The 26,340-nt window shown below is 39.9% G+C and overlaps 1 protein-coding gene across 7 annotated transcripts in view; it reads right to left on the bottom strand.

Annotated features, from left to right (window-relative positions):
* Nucleotides 1–26,340, bottom strand: part of LOC124115168 — a 144,442-nt gene that overhangs the window by 8,956 nt on the left and 109,146 nt on the right. For 5 of the 7 annotated variants that reach the window (XM_046476051.2, XM_046476048.2, XM_046476054.2 and 2 more), the window contains 7 exons: nt 15,218–15,299; nt 14,243–14,515; nt 10,310–10,530; nt 8,852–9,010; nt 7,040–7,955; nt 3,649–3,751; nt 2,844–2,909 (listed from right to left, as the gene is read on the bottom strand). In XM_046476051.2, coding sequence (XP_046332007.2) covers nt 2,844–2,909; nt 3,649–3,751; nt 7,040–7,955; nt 8,852–9,010; nt 10,310–10,530; nt 14,243–14,515; nt 15,218–15,299 — 1,820 coding nt within the window. Of the gene's footprint in view, nt 1–2,824; nt 2,910–3,648; nt 3,752–7,039; nt 7,956–8,851; nt 9,011–10,309; nt 10,531–14,242; nt 14,516–15,217; nt 15,300–26,340 lie in introns of all 7 variants that reach the window. The other 2 variants (XM_046476053.2, XM_046476052.2) reach the window with 2 other exon arrangements.

Here is a 26,340-nt window from a genome sequence, read left to right as displayed (position 1 = left end):
TAAATTCGCAGGCTCACTCAGCAATCTCATTAAAATTAGATCACAGTTCTCGCTATCGCTAAACAAAGATCTGGGCACATCCCATTACGGGTCACGTCAGAACGACCTTTCATCCGACCAATCAAGCGTTGCTTACAAGATCATGATAGTTACAGTCAAAATGTGTTTCTGATCATGCACCCTCAAAAATGTTAACACGGGGTATTCCGAACAACAGTAATGGTCCGTATAACTGATTCTGTCAAAATTATCGTCTATCTATCGCTTTAGGGGGGTAAACATTTGAACGGAGGAGGCGTTGCACAGTACATGGGAAGCACTGCCATACAATCGCAACCATATATTAGACATTCCAGAATGTTCCTTTTTTTAGTTTTCAAAATTTTAATCGAGAACTGTGTCCACATATTTTTCAAGCGTAGTCTGAAATGGAAGTCGCCAGGTTGAAACGAGTGCAGTAAAGCTTGACAAAGCTGCTTTCCTATTGGCTGATGTCGACTTCCTGTTAGTCATTCAGTGGTCTGTCAAAGTTCGCAAAAGGTTGTTCTGATGTGTCCCGAAATGGGATGTCCTCAGATCTTTGTTCAATCTCATTAAAATCAGATCTTAGTTCTCGCTGTCGCTAAACAAAGATCTGAGGACATCCCATTATGGGTCACGTCAGACCGACCTTTTGCGAACTTTCACCGACCAATGGAATGACCAATCAGAAGGCAGCTTTCTCGTGCTTTACGGCCCTAATTTCAAATTGGCGACTACGCTTCGAAACATATTGTGACAAATTCTCGATTAAAAAATTTAAACCTGAACAAACGAACATTCTGGAATCGCTAATAGATGGTTTAGATTGCATGGATTCAGTCGTTACACCCGTAGCTATCGTTCGGAATTCCCCGTGTTAAAGTTTCCGAGGATGCATCATTAGAAAACACATTCCGTCTGTCACTTTCATGATCTGGTAAGCGACGCTCTGATTGGTCGGATGAAAGGTTGTTCTGACGTGACCCGTAATGGGATGTCCTCAGATCTTTGTTTAGCGATAGCGAGAACTTAGATATGATTTTAATTAGATTAATCTTTGTTTAGCGGCAGTGAGAACTCAGATCTGATTTTAATGAGACTGGCTCACTCAGCAATATTCCAGCTATGTGATCGCCATCTGTAACCCAATCCATGGGGTACGAAGACATGCTATCAACCAAATGGCAACCCGACCACTGAATCTTCTCTAAAGACCAGCATAGGTTGGTTGGCATCCATTTAGATACATATATTGGATAAATCTGCAGTTATTATATAAACTCTACACCAGCTAATCATGCTATTTGGGGAAATGTTATAAAAATGATCATCACAAAACAAAAACATTCCTGAATGTATGCAAGCTAAATTCCTGACCACAAACCATTTCAACTGTTTGTCAAATCATTCTTTCTGGTGAACGAAACACACAACTCTTGTGTGAAAAATCCTCGCAAACATAAGTGGTTAACTTCATGACATCAAAAAACAAACACAGTATTAATTGGCAGAAAAAACACATTCTTAATGTGAAGAGGAAAACATGAATGCAACAACCCAACAGATTAGAAAATATTCAAAATCAAACGAATCCTAAAGTGCACTAAAATCTTCAAATTCAAATTTTTTATTGAACTTGAATCTTATTGAGAGTTTGAGTACACACCGGACAAGGGTTATACCATAACATGATGCTACGATTTAGTCATGCAGTTACATGTACCTGCTGAATACTTGATTTCTCTTTCCTTATGAATATACATGTATAGCCAACTTTAGTATCATTTTGTTTACTTATTATGCAACTACTGGGACAACAGGCAAGGAAGACTTGGTGGCAATAAGAGTCTCATGGGAAGACATATACAAAGAATAGGTTGTGCATGCCGAGAAATCTACATGTCAACATGGTGTCAGCCATGATCACACAACAGAATACAAGCCTAAATTCTTATCTTCGTAACACAGTAGGATTCGATCTAAAGTCCTGTAGGAAGAGAAGCTTCAACCAGAAAGTCAACGGGAATGATGACATCCACCTTTGGTGCACACAAATAATATTTCCATTTTGTGAAGGAATGAGTTGCCTCCCTTTACTCAAAGTAGATGGGAGTTGCCTCCCTTCACTCGAAGTGGATCAAGCTCCTTCCCTGGCATGACACCCTCGTTAGAAACATTATCAGGATGAACCTACAATCATCGGTTTCAAGCAGGCCTAAGGGACACAAATATGGCACTTTTTGATATTGTGGCCACTTATTCCCCTACCCTCACCCTCTACCAATAATGAAATGTATTTTTGTAAAAGGAGAAGATCTAGAGGCGCGTGCTAAAATCCTTAAAAGTTGAGTAAAAGATACCGAAAAGATGATTATGATTACCTGCACCTATTTACAATCAGAACATAACTCAGACTTTTACAGACATGAAATCTTAAGGCAGGCAGAGCGACTATATATAAATATAGGCCATCACTATAGAAGAAACCGAATTCAACCTGTTTCTAGGTTTGTCAGCACCATACCCGTGCTCATAGTTTCCCGGAAGTGGACAACATCCAAGACCTGCATCACTTTGGGCTTTCATCCCACATTAAGCTGACACCCCGTGATATAACTGGAATACTGCTAAAAGTGGCGATAAACCGTACTCACTCAAGCACTGAATTGACCTGACCTTGACCTACAGACACAAGCACTTCCTGTATGCTCTATGTATATACATGTATGTGGCAACAATGCATGCTAGCAGGATGGGGACGTCATGAGAACACTCGATGCAGATTAGTGTAACGAGAACACACCTAGTCGTGAGGAACTTGCCTGCACGACAGCAGCTGTACGTGACCTTCACCTTCACCAAAGGTGAGGTCATCTTCCCACAAGTCTCTGAAATGCCAAACCTTGATGCTGCTCAAACGGTAGGTAGTAAGGCATTCTGGGTAGACACACTTGTCCCCCATGATCCATAACATCAGTTCATGTAATCGTTAATTGTTCGCAGGTGACAGAAATATTCACTTTTACATTCAATCATCAATCAGACCCTTCAAGATTTATACTGTCCCGGAAATGAAAATATGTAAATAAACACAAGAGAACAGAACAGGAATTAAACAGAAATTGCGACAAAATATTAAAAAGTTGTCAGATGAAACACTAAGTAACTCCCTCTGCAAATTGAAATCTGGAAGATTGGAGTTTAGAGTTCAAGCCCTGAGATCTTTTTGCACTAGTTTCTCACTGCCAAACGGTAACTGTTACAGAATTATATTGAAATAAAACGGAAAAGCAGGACAATAGTAGCAATTTGCTTGCATAAATTCAGTCTTCTCCATGTCAGTGGCTGAGTGGTCCACCGCAGATGGCGTAACGAAATGTTTAGTCAGACACTGGTACTTCTTGAAAGGTCAAACGTGAACTAACACAACTGTGCCATGTATGATGCTGTGGCTGGAGTGTGATATCACGACAATTATTTACTGCTGGCTTGATTTACATCCTAAATATTGGGCAGACAAAATGTTGTTTGAATGACAGGTTTTCCAATTGGCCTGAACCTTTTTCCTCCCTAATGTTGTATCTGCCACTGATCAGGTTAAATACCATTCTGTAATTTTTCTTTTACCTTTTGCGCTTGATCTGCACTAGTTTCTCTCTCAGTCGTCCAATCCTGTGTTGAATATCCTTGTCAAAATCCACTGCTGATGAGCTAGACTTGGTGTCTGAGACTAAAAGAATAAAAAGATCAAATTAATTATGAATTCATCTATCATTCAGGAAAATCAAACAACATATCATTAAATATTTCTTTAAATAAAATAATGAGAGATTTTTGGTTTTGTAGACCAGTTGTGAATTGGGCTTTTTTAAATTTATTTGTTTTGGTATTGTTACTTTGTAATTTCAATTAGTTATTGATTCATCCTTAAATAATAATGCATAGGCATATACAAATCACACATATAAAATAGTATCTTCTTTTTTAACTTGGAATAAAACATTTAAAGGACTAACAATGTCTTCTCTTGAATATTTAATCAAATCAAACAACAGCATTATTATTAATAATGATAATGAATATCTTAACAAATTCTCTTTGAAAATGTTCATGATTATCAAATAAAAACATGATTTAACTCATTGTGATTGACCATGATTTGATGTACACAAAAAAATATTCCACACGTAACAGTGGCTCTGACCATCAGAAAAGGGGGGTAACTCTGTTCATGCACACTACAGAGTGAGGTCCCCTTGAAATGCACACCAGTGGGAAACAAAGGATGGAGAGCCAACTTGTGCAGTGGATATGGCAAGGGCACCTCTTATATTAATCTTGGTAAATTTAACAATCATAACTAAATATATGTAAGTTCAAATTCTTTCCTTAAGCTTAAAAATTTAGGAAGTTAATACCTAATGTAAGGAGATGAAAGATTGTTTCGCAAAACAAATTGGCTTAAAACATAAATTTACACTTCTTTCAGATAAATTACATATATATCTATTATCAACATATTTGGAGTTTGTGATAAACAAAATTACATGGGATTTGTTTGTACATGGGAATTGTTTGTCTCATGAAACCCCAGTGAGTACATAATTACAATGGAAGGGAGACAACTCCTACTATTCTACACAGAGCATTCTTAATGAGTTATTGAAATGACGAGTACACAAAGTATTGTCAAATGATTTAAGTGTGAAAATGTCAAAGATTATGAAAGAAATATGTATATTTAGGTGCATTCATAGATGTAGATGAAAGTTTGATGAAATGAATGAATGTTTCATATTGTTTCAGAGCATCATCAAAAGTAGTTGTAATACTGCCAGTATTTATTCATTTCTGTATTTCAGATCAGCCCAAAAGTAAATAAAGTCACTTCATGGCAAGGAATTTGATAGGCATTGTAGATCATACACAGACACAAGGTATTTGTGTTTTTCACCTTCTGTAATGTCATAGCAAGAAGTTGCCTCAAAACCTGTTTACAGGAGTAAAGAAATCAAAACGAAGTGGCAAAGTTTTCAGAAATAATCTAAAATAACAATACCTTCTGTTCTGATTAATCAGTACGAGGTGAATTTATAAAAGATCATCAGTGCAGTATTTCAAGTGCCATCTTCGTCTCAGAATAATATTGTGAACAGAACAGAAATAAGTACATATCTATCAAAAAATACAAAAAAACATTGCAACATTTGGAAAGTAAGGCCAAGAATGTGAGTCTATAGTCCTTCAAAAAGTCAGTCACATCTTTTATGTGGTACTTTGTCTGCATCGCCCCCTGATACAGAAACACTAGACAAACATCTACTCTCTAAAAGGAACATATCGTACACAAAAAAAAGTTTTTAAATTATCTGAATTAAAACATAATAAAAAGGAGCCCTGAGACCCTCTTCATTTTCAGATACTGCAGTAATCTAGACTTGCCAAACATTATAGACTTGCATGGGCTCTATTTGATATATTTGTGTACAAATTTGTACTACAGAAAGCAAAACGTAATACTGACCCAGTTCCAAATAGTTTTGATATTTGCTCTACTAGGAGAAATACAGATGAGAATGGATGCACAAGATCATGAAATGTTTTAATCACTCAATTGTACCTCATGAACATGTTGTGGTCTTGTTATATCCGACTCACAGCTGAAATAAATTTCTCCAAACACACATGTCCCAATTTGTGATTGGCACAATCAGGTTGGTTCATCAACAGAGACTCCACATATCACCAATTAGTACATTCCCCTTTACCTGTCTTCATGTCCACTGTGAGGAGCTATACTACTTCCATACAACTAGCTATATGAACTGGGCACCTCAAACAGCCTCCATCACCAGCATACTATCATCACTTGGACTCAATATAGTTACAGCATCACAACACATCAAAAGCTGGAACCAGCAAGGTTTGTGGATCTTGGAGTAGAAGCGTGCTAAGAATCTATCAACTCAACAAAGAGACCTACAAAGCAGATCGAAGATGAACAAGACTGGGTTGTCTGGGGACATTGGCATTCTAGCAATCAGATCCTATGAAGTAGGCATCGCTACAGTATCGGCTACATAAAGCAAAATAAAATTCTACATATGGGAGAAAAAAAACCATTCCAAACAGCTACTGCAAAATAAAATGGCATCGTTTTTCAGAATCTTTAAAGAAATGCTTCATGACCTATTTAGGATGTGATGTAGAAGTATCATGAACCTGTCACAAGATGAGATTTGTTGACTGGACCAAATATCAAAATTTCAGAGAAGATATTCCAATTTTCTACACATGTGTAACTTTTCCTTGTCATTTAATAGCCGGGCTATTGCAACAATAATGTTGACTCACTTCCAGTTCTAGGCTGAATTCAAATGCAATTATTTCAATTTCTTAGACATACACAAGCAATTTTTCATTTCCAGGATTTCACATAAATTATTTATGCAAATAATTGTTCAAACCTAATTGAAAGACATTTTGATTTTTTTTTCAAATAGACAAATAGAATGCATCAATTGATGGCCTTCCCAGTCTTGAGCCTCTTGTCTACAAATGTTTCAGCAGTGGATGAGGAACAGAGGCTCATAGGACCAAGTGCAGGTTATGAAAATGCAGAGAAAAAGCCAAAAACTGTTACTTTTATTGTGAAAGAGAACTTCCAATCTGGCAAGTGATAGACTGCACATCCTTTCAAAGTCGGCAAAACGGGAGTCCGACCCTGCCACTGGCATGGCAGGAGCTGGACGAGGCGCCACTGTCTCCCTGACAGTTGTCATGGCGACCTCTTTGAGTTGAGAAGACACACAGTCACCACCCTGTGGTTCGAGTGGACTGCCAATCGTCCGCCGGCGTTGCTGGTCGCGGTTAACCTGTGCTTGTGTACGATGCGGCATGCTACGTCGATACTTTGGAAAAGTAGCATGACCAACGTCTAAAGAGAAATTTTTGAAAACGGACTCCAACCCCCAAGCATGTAAAAGACTATCAACCTCAGGGATTTCACTAAACTTACTTTCTGGACTTGTCAATTGTACATCCTCATTCTTGCCATGGAAACTGGAAGAAGTGTCGTTTCCATGACAATCTACAGCAGTTTCTTCCAAATTGTTCTCAGATTGTTCAGTTTCAGCTTCATTATGATTGTCTTCTGGGTTTTCAGCAATGGCGTCTGCATCATCCGAATCAGTCACGGGAGTAGCATTGTACTCCAACCTGTCTGATAAACTGATCATGGAAGCTGTGTTGGATTTGACAGTCTCTGCATCACTACTTGAGTTCAACATGTCGCATTTTGATATTTCAGTGGAATCAGTCACATTCACTTCACTACTTGCACACTCCAATTCCTGTTTCAACGAAGGCTCAGACTCGGAATGTGAAGACGCCTCCTCGGGTATTGTATTTACAAAGCACTGTAGAGAATTATTATTATCTTTTACTTCAATGGCATCATATTCACCACTGTCCTTGACATTGTTATTCTCGAGACAAAACCGTATATGCAACCCCGACCCAACCTCACTTTTCTTTTTGCTGGGTGGACTCTGTGCTGGAAGCAACTCACTTGAATCTTCTTGCGTAGGACTACTCAAGCTCTGAGCTTCCTCCTCACTCCGGATAACACATCCACTGTCACTCTCACTGTCCGAGTTTGAACCCTTGACACTATAAAACCCACTATCTGTTGTATGTTTTCTCTCGTCATATTCCTCGGGACTCTCCGCTGACAGTTCCGAAACAGAGTTCTTCCCCTTCTTTTGGACTTCGGTGTAAACGTCACCATTCTCCACAACGGTGTCAGTTTCCAGGAGGGGAGAAGAAGGAGAAGCATCGATACAGTTCTCCTCCTCGTTCTCTTCCTCCGGGATGTCTTCCTGACTCACAACCATCATCTTGCTGGAACCTGGGGACTTGTCGCCGCCATGTTCCTGCAAATAAACATTTCAACTCTTGAGTGAGTGAGTGAGTGAGTGTGGTTTTATGCCACTTTTAGCAATATTCCAGCAATATCACGACGGGGGACACCAGAAATGGGCTTCACACATTGTACCCATGTCGGGAATCGAACCCGGGTCTTCATCGTGCAAGCGAACGCTTTAGCCACTAGGCTACCTGACCGCCCTTCAACTCTTGATTTCAAATACATGTTATGACTTCGATGAATTAACTTTAACAAAGTTATGTGTCAAGATCTTACAATAAATGACCAGGAATGTATAAGCTGAAAAGAGAAATATTAAATTCAGACAGTCGTCTGAGTGCCAACAATGCCACTGAAGGATATGATTTCAAAAAGGTTCCATTAGGCTTGCCAATTCAAATTATCATTGACCATTATATTTTCTACATTTTTAAGCACTGTTAAGAAATTACATTTTCAACTCAAATGATGTTTTTGCACCAGATTCAAACTTTTTGTGCACACCATGCCATTCATTGGGAGTAAGATTTTGAACATAGTCGTGGTTACCATGGCATCGAGCCCACCTGGGCGGCACAGGATGTGACAAAATATGGTCATGCGGTCATTAGAATCAAGTTTACTTTCCAAGATTGAAAACCTACTTATGATATAAAATAAACAAACCCTCCCCACGACCCAGTCATGAGAAACAAGAATGTATTTCTCAACAGGGTTCAGCTCCACAAAATGACCATAACACTACGACAGTCGTAAGCCCATATCAAAGTATGGGAGTTACGATCACGTTAGCGTTAAGACTGCTTTGTGGAAGGGGCCCTGGACTTTTAAATGGACTGAACTAAAGTCACATGACAAAAAAAATCCATTTCCTGTTCAAAAGGTAAGGGAGGCAACTCTTACCCAGCTTTTTATCACAGAGTAGCCTAACAAGTCGGAGAAGGAGTTGTTGGAATGGATATCGTCGTTGAAGTACTCGTCGAGGCCTTCGGGGATGTGGTCTGTTGCAGTCTCCGCCATGAGGACGTGCACCCAGGGGCCCATCTCATCCTTGTTCAGGGGCTGAGGACAGGAGCACGTGTTGAGGGACAATGGAATAAATGAACACAAGGCCAAACTTGCTTCATTGTTTTGTTTGTGCAAAATTGGGAAAACAAATAAAACAGTAACCAAAACAGTAATATGAATATTTGTTACCATGTAAGTATTGTAAAACAAAATTGTCATTTTACCTATTGTAAGCTTTTCTTTGAAGATTAACCTATTATATGAACAGTCTGTTTGCAGTGATCACATAAGTTTTAATTTGAGGAATATAAAGTGACAACTTTTCATTTTCAAATATTTTTTTGGCTTTTATGTTTTAACTTTGGCAGAATAAAACATTGAGAAATAAGGTAAGTTGATTTTGTCAGATGGAAAACTTGAAGGACCACCACACCCCTAAACTAAAGGAATTAAGATTTTTATCCGACATCAAACTTTTGAAATGGTCCCTAACTATGGCTAACTGGGTCCAAACTGCAGCTCGCTGCTGCTTCTGTCTAACAGCGTGCACTTGGTGAAGGCAGACATGACATCATCCAAAGTAAATGTCCTTATGAACTAGTCGAGAGTGCCTTTATTTCCAACCCAAAATGTCCACATGAACTAGTCAAGACTGCCTTTATTTGAGACCCACTGCAGTCACTGCCTTGGGATAGGGTTAACAGCTTAGAAATCAATGTCTGGTTCATCACATGACACATCAAGATTGTTTTGAAATTTAGTTCATCCACCAAAAACCTGAAAATTGTAAGAGGGAAAACACAAAAGCTGGTGAGTGAGTGAGTGAGTTGGGGCCTCTTGTGTCACTATTTCAGCTGTATCAAGGCAGCAAGTTAAACTTTGGATGAAAGCTAGCCTTTAGGGAATGCAGGCCAGTGAAACCCATGAACAAAGATATGGTGCTGACAAACCAAAGAGGACAATCAGAGAAAATCGGGCATCCAAACCACAATCACTGGATCCTGGTGCATATAAGGGGCACAACTCCTTCACAGCAAACTGAGGTGCTCTTAAATGAAACCCACAATGGTATAAGTCTGACAACGAAAGGTTCATGATGGGAAGAATCTGAGATTTGAACCCCAAAAAGCAAACCAACTCCCTTAATCACTCTTCAACATTTGCTGACTGTACAAGGTGACCTTCGGGAATGGGGTGGTCCGGCTTGGAGACTTGGTTGATAGCATGGATTGTAGTTCATAATATCAAACACTGGTTTGGCTGTTCTGACTTCAATGCATACAGGCTGCCTGTCACATAGAAGCAATATTACTGCGTGCGGCATTAAACAACAAACCACTCCCTATGTCCTACCTCCACAGTGATCTTCTCCTTGCCGTCCTCAAGCAGCATCAGTGCGTACTCACTGCTCGTCTCCGTCACGGCACGACGAAACACACAGTTCTTCAACAACAGATTCAGCTCAAACTGCTTGGACTTTTCATTACGGTAGCACTCGAACATGTTCTCCCGCACAAGACACCAGCGCTTACCCCAGCGTCGCCGATTGAAGGAGCTAAAGATGTTCAGATAACCTGAAAAAGAATTATTGTAATTGGTGTTGTCTGTTATATTGGAGTGGAGCCTCCATTATCTATCACATTGTCAGGAGCGGAGCCTCCATTATCTGTCACATTGTCAGGAGCGGAGCCTCCATTATCTTATCATTGTCAGGAGTGGAGCCTCCATTATCTGTCACATTGTCAGGAGTGGAGCCTCCATTATCTGTCACATTGTCAGGAGCGGAGCCTCCATTATCTGTCACATTGTCAGGAGCGGAGCCTCCATTATCTTATCATTGTCAGGAGTGGAGTCTCCATTATCTGTCACATTGTCAGGAGTGGAGCCTCCATTATCTGTCACATTGTCAGGAGTGGAGCCTCCAATATTTGTCACATTGTCAGGAGCAGAGCCTCAATTATCTATCACATTGTCAGGAGTGGAGCCTCCATTATCTGTCACATTGTCAGGAGTGGAGCCTCCATTATCTGTCACATTGTCAGGAGTGGAGCTTCCAATATTTGTCACATTGTCAGGAGCGGAGCCTCCATTATCTATCACATTGTCAGGAGTGGAGCCTCCATTATCTGTCACATTGTCAGGAGTGGAGCCTCCATTATCTGTCACATTGTCAGGAGTGGAGCCTCCATTATCTGTCACATTGTCAGGAGCGAAGCCTCCATTATCTGTCACATTGTCAGGAGTGGAGCCTACATTATCTGTCACATTGTCAGGAGTGGAGCCTCCATTATCTATCACATTGTCAGGAGTGGAGCCTCCAATATTTGTCACATTGTCAGGAGCGGAGCCTCAATTATCTATCACATTGTCAGGAGTGGAGCCTCCATTATCTGTCACATTGTCAGGAGTGGAGCCTCCATTATCTGTCACATTGTCAGGAGTGGAGCCTCCATTATCTGTCACATTGTCAGGAGCGAAGCCTCCATTATCTGTCACATTGTCAGGAGTGGAGCCTCCATTATCTGTCACATTGTCAGGAGCGAAGCCTCCATTATCTATCACATTGTCAGGAGTGGAGCCTCCATTATCTGTCACATTGTCAGGAGTGGAGCCTCCATTATCTGTCACATTGTCAGGAGTGGAGCCTCCATTATCTGTCACATTGTCAGGAGTGGAGCCTCCATTATCTATCACATTGTCAGGAGTGGAGCCTCCATTATCTGTCACATTGTCAGGAGTGGAGCCTCCATTATCTATCACATTGTCAGGAGTGGAGCCTCCATTATCTGTCTCATTGTCAGGAGTGGAGCCTCCATTATCTGTCACATTGTCAGGAGTGGAGCCTCCATTATCTGTCACATTGTCAGGAGCGAAGCCTCCATTATCTGTCACATTGTCAGGAGTGGAGCCTCCATTATCTGTCACATTGTCAGGAGCGAAGCCTCCATTATCTATCACATTGTCAGGAGTGGAGCCTCCATATCTGTCTCATTGTCAGGAGTGGAGCCTCCATTATCTGTCACATTGTCAGGAGTGGAGCCTCCATTATCTGTCACATTGTCAGGAGTGGAGCCTCAATTATCTATCACATTGTCAGGAGTGGAGCCTCCATTATCTGTCACATTGTCAAGAGTGGAGCGGAGTTATTATTTCGAATGCCTTATATTTTTACTCGTTAAGTTCAATTATCAGATCAAATCATAAAATTTCTAAACCTGGAGCAAGTGTACAGGCTGCTCAGCCAAACAGCATCAGATTTCTAAACTACAGTAAGGAATATTTTACAACTCACAGTTTTCACAGTTTGGATGACACATAATTTGACAGTTTGTAGGAGAAATTGTTTGACTTCTTTGAATGACACAAATCATTTGAGTTTGTATGACAAATTGTTTGAAAGTTTGTATGACCCAAATTGTTTGACAGTTTTTATGATAATTTGTTTGACATATAAGAAACACTTTCATTCCCTATGTGCCCCATGAATCAAACATTTGGTTGAAAGACATGTACAGGACATTGGACATTTTGGGGGTAAGGAAACAAGAAACACAAAAATGTTAGAGAAAAATTTCAAAGTTAGGATTCAACAAAAACATAAAAATTGTCAAAACATAAAAAGGTATAATGTATAATGTTAATGTTGTGTATAATGTTAATGTTTGTTATGTATAATGTTAATGTTTGTCTTATGTATAATGTTAATGTATGTGTTATGTTTAATGTTAATGTTTGTGTTATGTATAGTGTTAATGTTTGTGTTATGTATAGTGTTAATGTATGTGTTATGTATAATGTTTATGTTTGTGTTATGTATAATGTTAATGTATGTGTTATGTACAATGTTTGTGTTATGTATAATGTTAATGTTTGTGTTATGTATAATGTATGTGTTATGTATAATGTTTATGTTTGTGTTATGTATAATGTTAATGTATGTGTTATGTATAATGTTAATGTTTGTGTTATGTATGATAATGTTTGTGTTATGTATAGTGTTAATGTATGTGTTATGTATAATGTTTGTGTTATGTATAATGTTTGAGTTATGTATAATGTTTGTGTTATGTATAATGTTAATGTTTGTGTTATGTATAATGTTTGTGTTATGTATAATGTTAATGTTTGTGTTATGTATAATGTTAATGATTGTGTTATGTATAATGTTTGTGTTATGTATAATGTTAATGTTTGTGTTATGTATGATAATGTTTGTGTTATGTATAATGTTAATGTTTGTGTTATGTATAATGTTAATGTTTGTGTTATGTATAATGTTTGTGTATGTATAATGTTTGTGTTATGTATAATGTTAATGTTTGTGTTATGTATGTTTGTGTTATGTATAATGTTTGTGTTATGTATAATGTTTGTGTTATGTATAATGTTAATGTTTGTGTTATGTATAATGCTTGTGTTATGTATAATGTTAATGTTTGTGTTATGTATAATGTAAATGTTTGTGTTATGTATAATGTAAATGTTTGTGTTATGTATAATGATTGTGTTATGTATAATGTTTGTGTTATGTATAATGTTAATGTTTGTGTTATGTATAATGTTTGTGTTATGTATAATGTTAATGTTTTGTATAATGTTTGTGTTATGTATGTTAATGTTTGTGTTATGTATAATGTTAATGTTTGTGTTATGTATGATAATGTTTGTGTTATGTATAATGTTAATGTTTGTGTTATGTATAATGTTAATGTTTGTGTTATGTATAATGTTAATGTATGTGTTATGTATAATGTTATGTTTGTGTTATGTATAATGTTAATGTTTGTGTTATGTATGATAATGTTTGTAATATGTATAATGTTTGTGTTATGTATAATGTTAATGTTTGTGTTATGTATAATGTTAATGTTTGTATTCTGCATAAGTTATTGATGTTATTGTGTGTTACTGAATAGATCAACATGCACAACTGTCACATCTCTAAATACAGGCTCTGAGCGAGAACATATCCCGGACTGGCAAACTATTCTATATAAGATCACAACAACTCGTTATAATTCCTGATTAACTCTTAAATCAGCATTGTGTGAGGTATAGACACTCAGTGTACGACAGCAATAGTGGTACCACAGTGGCACCGTTTTTCTAAAAGTGCTTTTCACAATTATAAAAGAATTTCCTGTTTGTCATTCACCCCCATTCTCTTGCCAACATGCTATACTCCTCACAACATTCTCATATAAATAAATGATATATTTACTTATGAAATTTTGGGCTCGGACTGTATTGTGTTAAGATGTCATGCGGTTAATAGTCCCAACTAACCTTGGTGTTTGGTGCTGCAGGGAACATCTATGGCCACCTCAGGTGAACCAGGGTCGTCAAAAACAGGTGTACAAGAATCAGAGAGTGATGAAAGGTTAGCTGGTGCGCTCTCCGAGGATAACGAACGCTCCTCCGCAATACCAGAAGTTGAAAGGTCGTTGTCAAGGGGAACACTCAAACCTGCCAATTTCCTCTTCCCGCTCTTCTTCCCCAAACTTTCGAAAAATTGTGTTGCCCTGTAGGCAAAGGATCCCATTCTCATCACCTTGTTGCCTGGAAACAAGAGAGAGAGAGTCTTACGTGCCTTGTACCATCTCCAAATATCCAATCACAAGAACCGTTACATCTTGTAAAAGGACAAGAGTCTCTCACAAATGGGTTGACGTCGTCCTACAAAGTGTTGCCCTGAATTGTCCAACCCAGAGTCTGACAATCAGATGACAGTGAACTACGGTTATAACGCACTCAAAGGGACCACTAACTTTAGTTAAAGGCTATATTTATTATATCTGGAACATGTCAACAAATGTGTAAAGATTTTCATTGTATCAAGTTAACCAGATTCGTCTACTGACTTAAGGTGGGTCCTGGCATATGGTTTGTTGGAAGGGTACTTGAATCTAGAGACCCCTAAATCTTTAACTTTTAACATGAGGGTTATGATAAGGACCCTATCATGCTTAAACAGTGCAATGCATTAAAATCAAAACACTAAATAACCTTCAACAGTCATTTTATGTTCCTTCTTTCAATCTAGTATAAGAGTTATCTCCCTTTCACTGCCAGCTGTCATTTCTTTCTGTGGCGATAAGTAAGATGAACTTGCATAAAGGGCTCAATTTTGAATGTAGATGTGTACCCCCTTGTGAAGCTATGGTGGGTATGAGTCAAGGGTACATGATACCAGAATGGAGACAGTATTCACTGTCTGATCGAAGATGCAAGCAGTGTTGACAACTGAGATGAAAGGGTTACCTCGCAACTTGGCCTTCCCGTCCTCCGCCCCGAAGCCGTCGCTGGACATGGACAGATTGGAATTGGAGGCATTCAGGTCCGGCTGAAACAACCAGCAATATTTACAATCACGCTGCACTTTCAAATTCCCATCCACATTCAGATTTCCCAGCATTTGCTGGCACGTTTAGCCACGCCAGGGATGCCAGTTGTAAGTTTTACATCTTCCCGTGTGACTTCGTACTTCAATGTTGTGGAATAAGGTGGCAGAGCAGCTCGAAAAGCCTACTGACTACAAAACACAAACTAATATCCCAAAATGACAAGTGCATGACCATAAACATATTTAATCCTTTAACAGTAAGTGTCTTTACTTAAAACTTTAATCCAGTTACCAAGACTACAAGCCTGACGTCTAAGACTCAGAGTTTCGCCCCTTGGGCATGCCAGAGATCTATGATTGTGGGTTCGAATCCCGATTCGTCCCGTTTATGTTTCTAGGTTTGTCAGCACCATACCTGTACTCGGGGGTTTCACCGAAGTGGTAAATGTGTAAGAGCTGCATCACTTCGGGCTTTCCTCCCACATTTAGCTTACACACCGTGATATAACTGGAATACTGTTAAAAGCGGCGTTAAACCCAACTCACTCACTCACTCTTGAAACATTAGTGTTTGTTAACCAGTTTGTGTGGAAAAAGTCACATAGGGCTGAAAATGTTTTCCATCATAAACTGTTTTTTACATCGGGTGCTGTATTAACAAAGCTCCAATACTTGAGAAAATACTTATTCAAACCGTATCTAGTTGACCTATAAATCATAAATCAAGAAATTTTTAAAGTTCCTACTTAAAAAAATATATCACAAGATCCAAACAGTGATTCATTAATTCATGATACTCTGGCTTTAATAATTTGTTTAAAAAAAATAAACATTCACAAATATGTATCTTGAACAAGATTTCAAATGATAGTAAAGATATATCAATCTAACTACTGACCCATGCCTACATTCTGACATGTCACCATGCAGGATACTCCTTCACACACACACAGGAGCGTCGTCATCACGGGGCAGGGGAAAGGAGTTTAGACCTCACATTCATCACTATTGCATTTATATAGTGCGTGCGTGTGTGTGTGAGGTTCTGTGGTGTTTGTGTGTGTGTGTGTGTGTGTGTGTCTGTGTGTGTGTGTCTGTGTCTGTGTGTGTGTGTGTGTGTCTGTGTCTGTGTGTGTGTGTGTGTGTGTGTGTGTGTGTGTGTGTGTGTGTGTGTGTGTGTTTGTGTCCCTGTGTCTGTCTGCTTGAACTAATTCAGACAAATGGACCAGTGTGACACAGTATAGTGACTCTGAGCAATGCTTAACCCTTTAATGCCAAGTGCCAGGCAGGGTAACAACAAGTACCATCTGTTAACATATTTTGGTATGACCAACCAGGGATCAAACCACCTCCAGGCTCTGGGCAGACACTCTATTTTGGTATGACCAACCAGGGATCAAGCCACCTCCAGGCTCTGGGCAGACACTCTATTTTGGTATGACCAACCAGGGATCAAGCCACCTCCAGGCTCTGGGCAGACACTCTATTTTGGTATGACCAACCAGGGATCAAGCCACCTCCAGGCTCTGGGCAGACACTCTATTTTGGTATGACCAACCAGGGATCAAGCCACCTCCAGGCTCTGGGCAGACACTCTATTTTGGTATGACCAACCAGGGATCAAGCCACCTCCAGGCTCTGGGCAGACACTCTATTTTGGTATGACCAACCAGGGATCAAGCCACCTCCAGGCTCTGGGCAGACGCTCTATTTTGGTATGACCAACCAGGGATCAAGCCACCTCCAGGCTCTGGGCAGACACTCTATTTTGGTATGACCAACCAGGGATCAAGCCACCTCCAGGCTCTGGGCAGACGCTCTATTTTGGTATGACCAACCAGGGATCAAGCCACCTCCAGGCTCTGGGCAGACGCTCTATTTTGGTATGACCAACCAGGGATCAAGCCACCTCCAGGCTCTGGGCAGACACTCTATTTTGGTATGACCAACCAGGGATCAAGCCACCTCCAGGCTCTGGGCAGACACTCTATTTTGGTATGACCAACCAGGGATCAAGCCACCTCCAGGCTCTGGGCAGACGCTCTAATTTGGTATGACCAACCAGGGATCAAGCCACCTCCAGGCTCTGGGCAGACACTCTATTTTGGTATGACCAACCAGGGATCAAGCCACCTCAAGGCTCTGGGCAGACACTCTATTCACAAGACCATGGAGACAACCCTACATCACAGGCACTCTGACACATGATGCCGCTTCATCGGCAAATCTCATAAAGAATTCATCAAAAGAGCTATATCACTAATTAATGATGCACAGATTAAAACTAGAACTGACAGAATCTTTGGATGGAGGTGATATAAGTTCCTAGAATACTGTCCCAGAACTATTAATTGCTTCTCTTTTTAGGTAATGAGGGCGTTAAAAAGCAGCATTGCTGTCTACATTAATCATGAAGATAAATAGCTGTCATTCTACCATGAATTTGGAAAATACTCAGTTTTGATTCGACAATCAGAGGTATCAAATTACAATAACCCCCTCTGATTGAAACAGACGATTTGACACCTGCATCACCGCGGAAGCTAATATCTTTACAACAGTACTTCATTTACAATCATTCTCAGTAGGCATATTTTAATAATTACATGTACAATCACAGGCTACAAAATGCAAAGTTGCTGTTACTACAACTTTCAAAGAATATGTGGCAATACATGTCATGCAGAAAACATGATGCACATTTTGTTCCAAATTTAATTTAGCGCAGTTAAACCTACAGGTAACCATGCTCTACATTGAACACGGTATGTATATCTCCTTATTTATACATCGCAAAACAACAACATCCTTGAAATAGTTAAAATAACTCAAAACGTATCACATTAACAAGTTGCAGCTGTCTTCACGTTTTTATCTTTTTTAGACACAGTATACCGACTCCAAGCCGACCAGTCCTTGTTTTAGCCCTTTATGCTGAGCGCAAGGCAGGGTAACAACAAGTTCCATTTTTTAACGTCTTTTGGTATGACGCGGCCGGGGATCAAAACCCAGGACCTTCTGCTCACCGGGCGGACACTCTACCACGAGACAACGCAGGCGGTCCAATCTCAAATAATGTAGCACGAAACCAACAATGTGTCTGATGAAGGCCGGGAGGCTGAAAGCTCGACAGTGTATACATATATGTATCTATTTGAATCTATTTCTCCTAAGGCAATGAACACAAAAGAAGACCAAATAAACAAACAGTAAATGGCCATTTGTATTTATGCTGCGAGTGCCGATTTATTACAACAACGTATTCCATCATCATGATGAAAGGAGGTGAATTAGTAGCAATTATTGTGCGTGTTGTACATTATTGACAAAATGTCAAGCACATAATTATCTGCAGAATTAATTACTGAGCCAGTAATAGGATGATTACGATATAGCCACATGCATCAACTACAAGAACATGTGTTAAAACAGATTGGATTGTTCACGATTTCAAGATTTAGTGTAACCACAGCCACCTCCTCCCAGCGATGTTCTGTCCTTACACTAAAAAAAGAGTCAGTTGATTGGACAAGTTTTCATGTGTTTTTTTCAAAGGTGTGCAAATTACAAGATGCTTTAGTAACTGTAGTGCTAACTGAGACACTGACTCCGTGTAGTTGGGTAACCGTACACTGTTAGCCTGTAAACGTCAGGGAACTGGAGCTAGCAGACAAAGGTGATGTTTCAGGGAGTCCTAGAACTGCCATTGCCCCAAACACAGCCCTCTCCAAACTTCCCTCACTACAGAATGTGTTCCTGGCCTCATCAGAGCCAAAGAAAATGATGATTGCTTCATCTGTTGTTTGTTTGTTGTTTAAAACCGACTCAGCAGCCTGCAAATAACCCAATCAGGAGGAGACAGTTTGATACTGAGCAATGATCAGGACTGATGACATGCACTCATCAGCAAATGGCCAGAGTGGGAAGGTCGTGAGAAGGTCATACCAAGGTCTAAGAATGCACGTTTGTTTAGAACAAGTACCATCTTTTAACATCTTTTGATATGACACAGCCCAGGATTGAACCACAATCCTTCTGCTCTCCAGGCAGACACTCTATCAGCTAGACCACGGGTGTGGTCAGGCAGTGAAGAACCAGTTAACAAAGCAATCCAAGTACCGGAGGAAAATAATGTTAAAGGCTTTGTGCTAAGTTGGCTTTCATGAACAGTTTCATGAAGTGATCTCAGCACCATGGCTATCATAACTCGAATACAATTGCATCGACTTTCATAACTCTAAAACTGATTTATGAAAAATATGTCCTGTATTTTGGTCTCAAACACCAGATGAGTTGATAAACTTCTGTACCAATTTTAATGCATCTCCTGGGTAAAGTCACAGATAGCCAATGTGGAACGTTACAGGTGTTCTATATCATCAGTTCACTGTTAACCCATCTTAAGGAATTGCCTGAAGCTACACGTATACAAACATCAAAGAAACTATGATCCTGATGACAAGCCACGATAGAGAAATCTTGTACAAAATAGTCTGAATGTGTCTGAATCAGACATGCAAACACTTCGTCATATTTGACTTGCATTTTTTTCAGTGACCTGCCAAAGACCTTAAAAAATTTCCTCAAACGACCTAAGCTTCATTGAAATACTTCAACAAAGGTTTGTGAATTATCAATAAATAAGTACACAAAGATCTAAACATAACTTTTACTAACACGGTTAAGCAAATACAGTAGTCCTCTATGGGACACTGGTCTCAAACAGATGCCGGCCGAGTCTTAAACAGAAGTTGGGTGTCACATAGAAGTTCAGTCTCTAATTCATGCCGAGTCCAAAATAGAATTTTGAAACCATCGATACAAATCAATCAGAAATAATTATTGTTTATATCGAAACACAATCATGATGATGAACTGTCTGCATTTATCACTGGTTTTAACTGAGTTTCTGAGGCTAGTATGAACCAGTTTTCATAATGCATGACATGTTCATCTAAAGCGCATGGCAACGACACTGCCCTGGTGTAGGGCTTGTTTCAAAAGCAAAATTTGACTGACTTTTGTCAAGTTTGATTTGGCCAGGCGATATTGAATTACAGATTTTCAGAAGGGCAGCCAAGAATTTGCCCATTACTATTAATCCGTGAACATTATTAAGTTTACTTAAAAGAATGTGGTTATAAATATTATGATGAAACACTTTGAGAAGCCCCCTTTCATTAACGCCAGGTGTTGACACACCTGTCATTTGACTGAAACCACAGTCTTTATCTGGTAAGTATATACATTGGTTAGTTTTTTACAAGTTTACAGAAACTTTTGGGTCAGCTCAAAACTCGATAGACTCGTCCAAAAAATACAAGAAGGCACGAGCCGGAACAAATAAATCATAAGGTCAGTAACACAATGTCTAGAACAGTATTAACTGGAGTATAGCACACACCCACTTCTTGGGTCACCTTCCACCTGTCCCTCTGACAACAATCCTGTACTGAAGACCTCTCATTGTGACCAACCAATACACATCTAGACCCCTCTGACAACAATCCTGTACTAAAGACCTCTCATTGCGACCAACCAATACACATCAAACCTCTCTAACAACAATCTTGTACTGAAGACCTCTCACTGTAGCCAACCAATACACATCTAGACCCCTCTGACAACAATCCTGGACTAAAGACCTCTCACTGTGACCAACCAATAAATATCTAACCCTCTCTAACGACACTCTTGTACTGAAGATCTCTCATTGTGACCAACCAGTACACATCTAGACCCCTCTGACAACTATATTGTTCTGAAGACCTCTCATTGTGGCCAACCAATACACATCTAACCCTCTCTAACAACAATCTTGTACTGAAGACCTCTCATTGTGACCAACCAGTACACATCTAGACCCCTCTGACAACTATATTGTTCTGAAGACCTCTCATTGTGGCCAACCAATACACATCTAACCCTCTCTAACAACAATCTTGTACTGAAGACCTCTCATTGTGACCAACCAGTACACATCTAGACCCCTCTGACAACTATATTGTTCTGAAGACCTCTCATTGTGGCCAACCAATACACATCTAACCCTCTCTAACAACAATCTTGTACTGAAGACCTCTCATTGTGACCAACCAGTACACATCTAGACCCCTCTGACAACTATATTGTTCTGAAGACCTCTCATTGTGGCCAACCAATACACATCTAACCCTCTCTCTAACAACAATCCTGTACTCATGACCTATCGTCACAGCAATCATATGACACAGAGGTGAAATGGGGTTTAATGTCGTGTTCAACATATGAGGTAGACATAATAGCTGAAATATTTAAATACGAATCCACTCCTGTGTGGATCTCGGCTATATCCCGCCACTGAGATAATACAGATGATTCACGGAGACAGTTTCGACAACTAATGAGATCTAATTTCATAATGACATATCGACACAGGAAATAAACAATCTGTCAATGTTGCCACAGAGACTTTCTTTCATCTGGAGGAAGCGAGTGTTGTCTGACATGGACACATAAAACACACAGATTGTGACTAATCCCCTGGATTGTTCCAGCTAATTGTTACTGACCCAAGCAGTGACCAGCCGGCAGGCCAAGGATTGGATAAAACGGTCAGTTGATGGATTATCTGCTGTCTCGGCAGTTTTTCGAACACGTATGACAATCTATTTTCAATGGACACATTTTATTCCATGTTAAGTGGAACGATTGGGGAACCTTGCTGAAACCTTCCGCTTCTAACCCAAAACTTAGAACCAATTCTCTGCCAGCAAGACAAAGGCCTAATGTAGTCTACATGTGCAAATACTTCATAGTGTCAGAAAAGAAAGGATTTACATGACTCCACAACCATAATTTTGAATCTACTCATTAGAATCAGCCAAGGGAGGTAATCATGAAAGTAAGCGTTGTGAAAGGAATGTTTATGTTGCCATGGAAACAGGTCAAATGTGAGCAGTGGTCGGAGGTATGACATTCCCAAATTTCAGAAGGCAAAGAACTTTCAATGCATCAGGAAAACCAAGATTATATTTTCTGAAATTAATAAACAAATACACAAAAAATCATGGCCTCAATGCATCAGGAAAACCAAGATTATATTTTCTGAAATGAATAAACAAATACACAAAAAATCATGGCCTTGACCTGTCCTAGATACAAATGTCCATACAAATGAAATGAAGTGAGTGAGTGTGTTTCAGTTGTATCACAGCTGTGTCAGATTAATGTGGGGGGAAAGCCTGATGCAGGTCATAGATGTTTACCGCTTCAGCCGAAACCCACAAGCACAGGTATGGTGCTGACAAACACAGAAACATGATCACAGCAATACTGGGATTTGAACCCACGACCATAGTGTTCTGTCATGCCTAAGGGGCACAACTCGAGATCTGCACAGAAAATTGCAACTGGGCCACCCGTGAACCAACACATGAAAAGGACACAAGTGAACCTTGACCTGAACAAGATTATCAACAGATGTGACAACATACACAGAAAACTAAGAAATCAATAAAACACCTAGTTTATCTATTGAAAATGAGTAAGTCCAAGAGGATTACGCTCACTAAATTTTCTTAACACATCAATCATAATGTGCCAGGCAATCTCATCAATCAGTCTCCTAACTCTCACTACACAAACTACCGTATTTGACATAATAAGCACTCCAGACACTTAGGAAATAGTCAACAAGGTGAGCTTATTTAAATCATACTCAACAAGTTCTATCTGTTTTCAAAGATCCTGCGGTGGGGAACAAACTGGTTCTAATGTCAATGAAACAAAGATTATTTCAATAGTTACTCTGCAATTATTTCACAAAGTTCTGTGCTGCTGTTTTCTGTAAAAAAATCTGTAACATACACAAGAGAATAAAGACTGTCATGTACATTTTCATCTTAGTCGGTAGCGCTTACAAAGATTACTTCCAGACTGGTCCAGAGGTTGGTCAGGGGGCACCTTTCGAAGCGAGTGAGTTGGATTTAACGTCGCTTTTAACAGTATTCCAGTTACATCACGGTTACATTCCAGTTACATGTCAGCTTAATGTGGGAGGAAAGCCCGAAGTGATGCAGGTCTTAGATGTTTACCACTTCGGTGAAACCCACGAGCATGGGTATGGTGCTGACAAACTTAGAAACGTAATTGGGGCGAACCAGGATTCGAACCCACAATCATAGGTTTCCGGCATGCCCAAGGGACACAACTCTGCACAGCGAATCGCGGCGCCTTAGACAACTGGGCCATCCGTGCCCCCGGCACCTTTTGGAGGAGGGCGCGTGATACAGTGAATACGGTACGCCGGGATGACAAGCAATACTGACTACCACACACAAGCAGCCTACATTTTCTCACACACTGTCTGTCTATGCAAGGACTGGATATGGCACACTCGGGTTGACTCAACTCACGGCAACGCCTGAATGCTTGCCCTTTTTTCAAAGTCTAATACACGTATAACAAACCCTGGTGGATTTTGGGGAGAGGGTTCAGCTTTTTATCAATGTGTACAAAAAAGATATGAAATTGGAGATATGAAATCTGTGTGTGAGTGGTGTGCATGCATGCGTGCGTGTGAGAGAGTGGGGTGTGTGTGTGTGGTTTGTTTGTATCTGTGTGTGTGTGTGTGTGTGTGTGTGTGTGTGTGTGTGTGTGTGTGTGTGTGTGTGTGTGTGTGTGTGTGTGTGTGTGTGTGTGTGTGTGAGTGGTGAGTGTGTATGTCTTTATGTGAGTGTGAGTTGTGTGTTTTGATGGTGTGTGCGTGTGTGTGATCGAGCGAGAGAGTGTGTGAGCGAGCGAGAGATTGTGAGTGAGCAAGTGCGTGCGTGCATGCGTGCGTGTGCGTGTGAGGGTGCGTGCGTGTGTGTGTGCGTGTTTGTGTGCGTGTATTCCTGGAGGCAATATTCCTGGGAGGAATCATTAGACTAACACATAATATCTGAAGAAAATACAGACTTGTCTTATTTTGAGCTCTAGCATTACAATAAGGGCTGTGCGACAGGGAAAATAACATGGTTCAGGGACTAAGGGAATCATATGTGCCTTTGGCAAGTGCTGAGTGAATGCACACACCACTGTGCTAGCCAACCCAACCACATGTCAGGAGAACAATGCACAAGTTTCCACACACGTCACATCACTCTGTCAGTGATGATAACTCGCTGTAGGTGTTGATGACTGCCCCACACTAGAGGTTAACCCCTTCTAGCTCATGAACAGCACCTGCAGCAGGAAACAAGTTAACCCTCACGCTGTGGACTTCTATCTATATCTTCTTTTTATTGTCCCACTGTCCCCTCCTGCCACCCATCCCACTGATGGTACATCAACATTTCCGCAGCCAATGGCCATTAGTCAACATTTAACCTGACCTTTAAAGTCACAATATTTTTAGACGACATCAATTTTTTAACTGTACCTTTGAAACAAAAATCAACCATTTGGACGTCTGACATAAATATTTGTTCACAAATGTAAAATTACAACAGGTTCTGTTTGTCATTACCATCAAATATTCTTTTCTGGGAACTTGTTCGAAATGACAACAGCTTTTGAGATCACCCCTGACATGATTGTGCAGGAAATGATTCATACTTCTGTAAAACAGATCACAATGATGAAACAAATTACAGATATGCTGATCTACCACACCGTCTGCAGCCAGGAGGAACAGACGTGGCCTGAACAACAAGCACCAAAGATAACGCATCATCCAGGATTAGAACTTGCACTTGATTCTTCCTTGATTATTGAACATATTTCCAAATGCCACAAGAAATTAATTATTAGATTTTCACCCCCTCCCACTCACAATCAACACCCCACCTCACATCCTTCTATTGTCCCAGAATATCTGCCGAGGGGAAAACCGTGACAGACGCTCAAAAGTGCTCTCCCACAACTACTTTATGACAATCTTAACATGATGGTGAATGATAATGTATGTACTTGTATTGCGCTAGACTCCAAACACCAGGTGTATGCTCAAAGCACTAATATTTTTACAACGGTCAATGGATCAGTGTGTGCTCGATATTCATTCTCAGCTCCATGGGGAGTATACAACCCAAGCTGCCCGTGAGGAACTAGAAGGTTAACTGCAACACTGTCATCTCATCCTACCGGGTACCCATTCACTGCTGGGTGGACAGAGGAGATCAAAAGAGACTATACCAAATACTTACAATCACTCTATATCTGATTTACAAAACATGAGAGATCAGGAGAAAAACTTATTTGCAATTCTGATGGACACAATAAAGGATCAGAAGAACAATTTCTTCTGCCGTTCTGCTGCATGTTGCCTTTTTTCTTTCTGTCAGTATATAAACCTATTGTTCATAATGGATGCAAAAATGTCTTCCACGTGTGTGTTAATTTATGTCACTGAACACAACGCATTCTTCGACATGTTCTTAAATAACAACACATCTCAAATCGAACCCTTCAATTTCGAAATAAATACACACATCACTTCTTGCTATTGTTGCAAACCTGACATTAACATGTCAGGGATCATAGCTACACTGAATACCACGTAACTAAACACGATCGACCATCTGCATAAATGCTGCCTGCCACAAACAGGTCTCCATCAAAAGTCTTGTTATTTGTTTTCACAGCAGGGCAACATAAATGTGGTTAAACTTGGACTACACTTACAATATTCAAGACAAGCAAAACAGATTTTATTTGAAATAATGGCACAATATTCTTTAGCCATTTTGACATTTGCCCCAGGAAAGAACACATAAAAACGGACGACTGAAAATCATCGCGACTGGTGAATGTCTGGAAGGCTGATAGTTATTATCAGGTAAACAACAAGCCTTGTCTCACTGCTCAGTAAAGTCATTTGTGTTCATGTTGATATCGTAAGATTAAGATCGGGAATTAGAACCAGTGCAACCAACCAGTCCAAATAAAAGGGAGACAACTCTGAAAGAAAACTGACAATGACTGCCGTGAGTCAGCCATTCCACAAAGCAAAGCATGAGAGGCAAAGGATGATTTATTTTACGGATTTGTAATTTAATTTTGACATCAGGAAGAGGAA

Source organism: Haliotis rufescens, unplaced genomic scaffold (genome assembly GCF_023055435.1).
Source record: "Haliotis rufescens isolate VD_foot unplaced genomic scaffold, xgHalRufe1.0.p SCAF_13, whole genome shotgun sequence".
NCBI classification, from domain to species: Eukaryota; Metazoa; Mollusca; class Gastropoda; order Lepetellida; family Haliotidae; genus Haliotis; species Haliotis rufescens.
The sequence above is the reverse complement of the archived record's forward strand: the minus strand, read 5'-3'. Positions and strand labels throughout refer to the sequence as shown.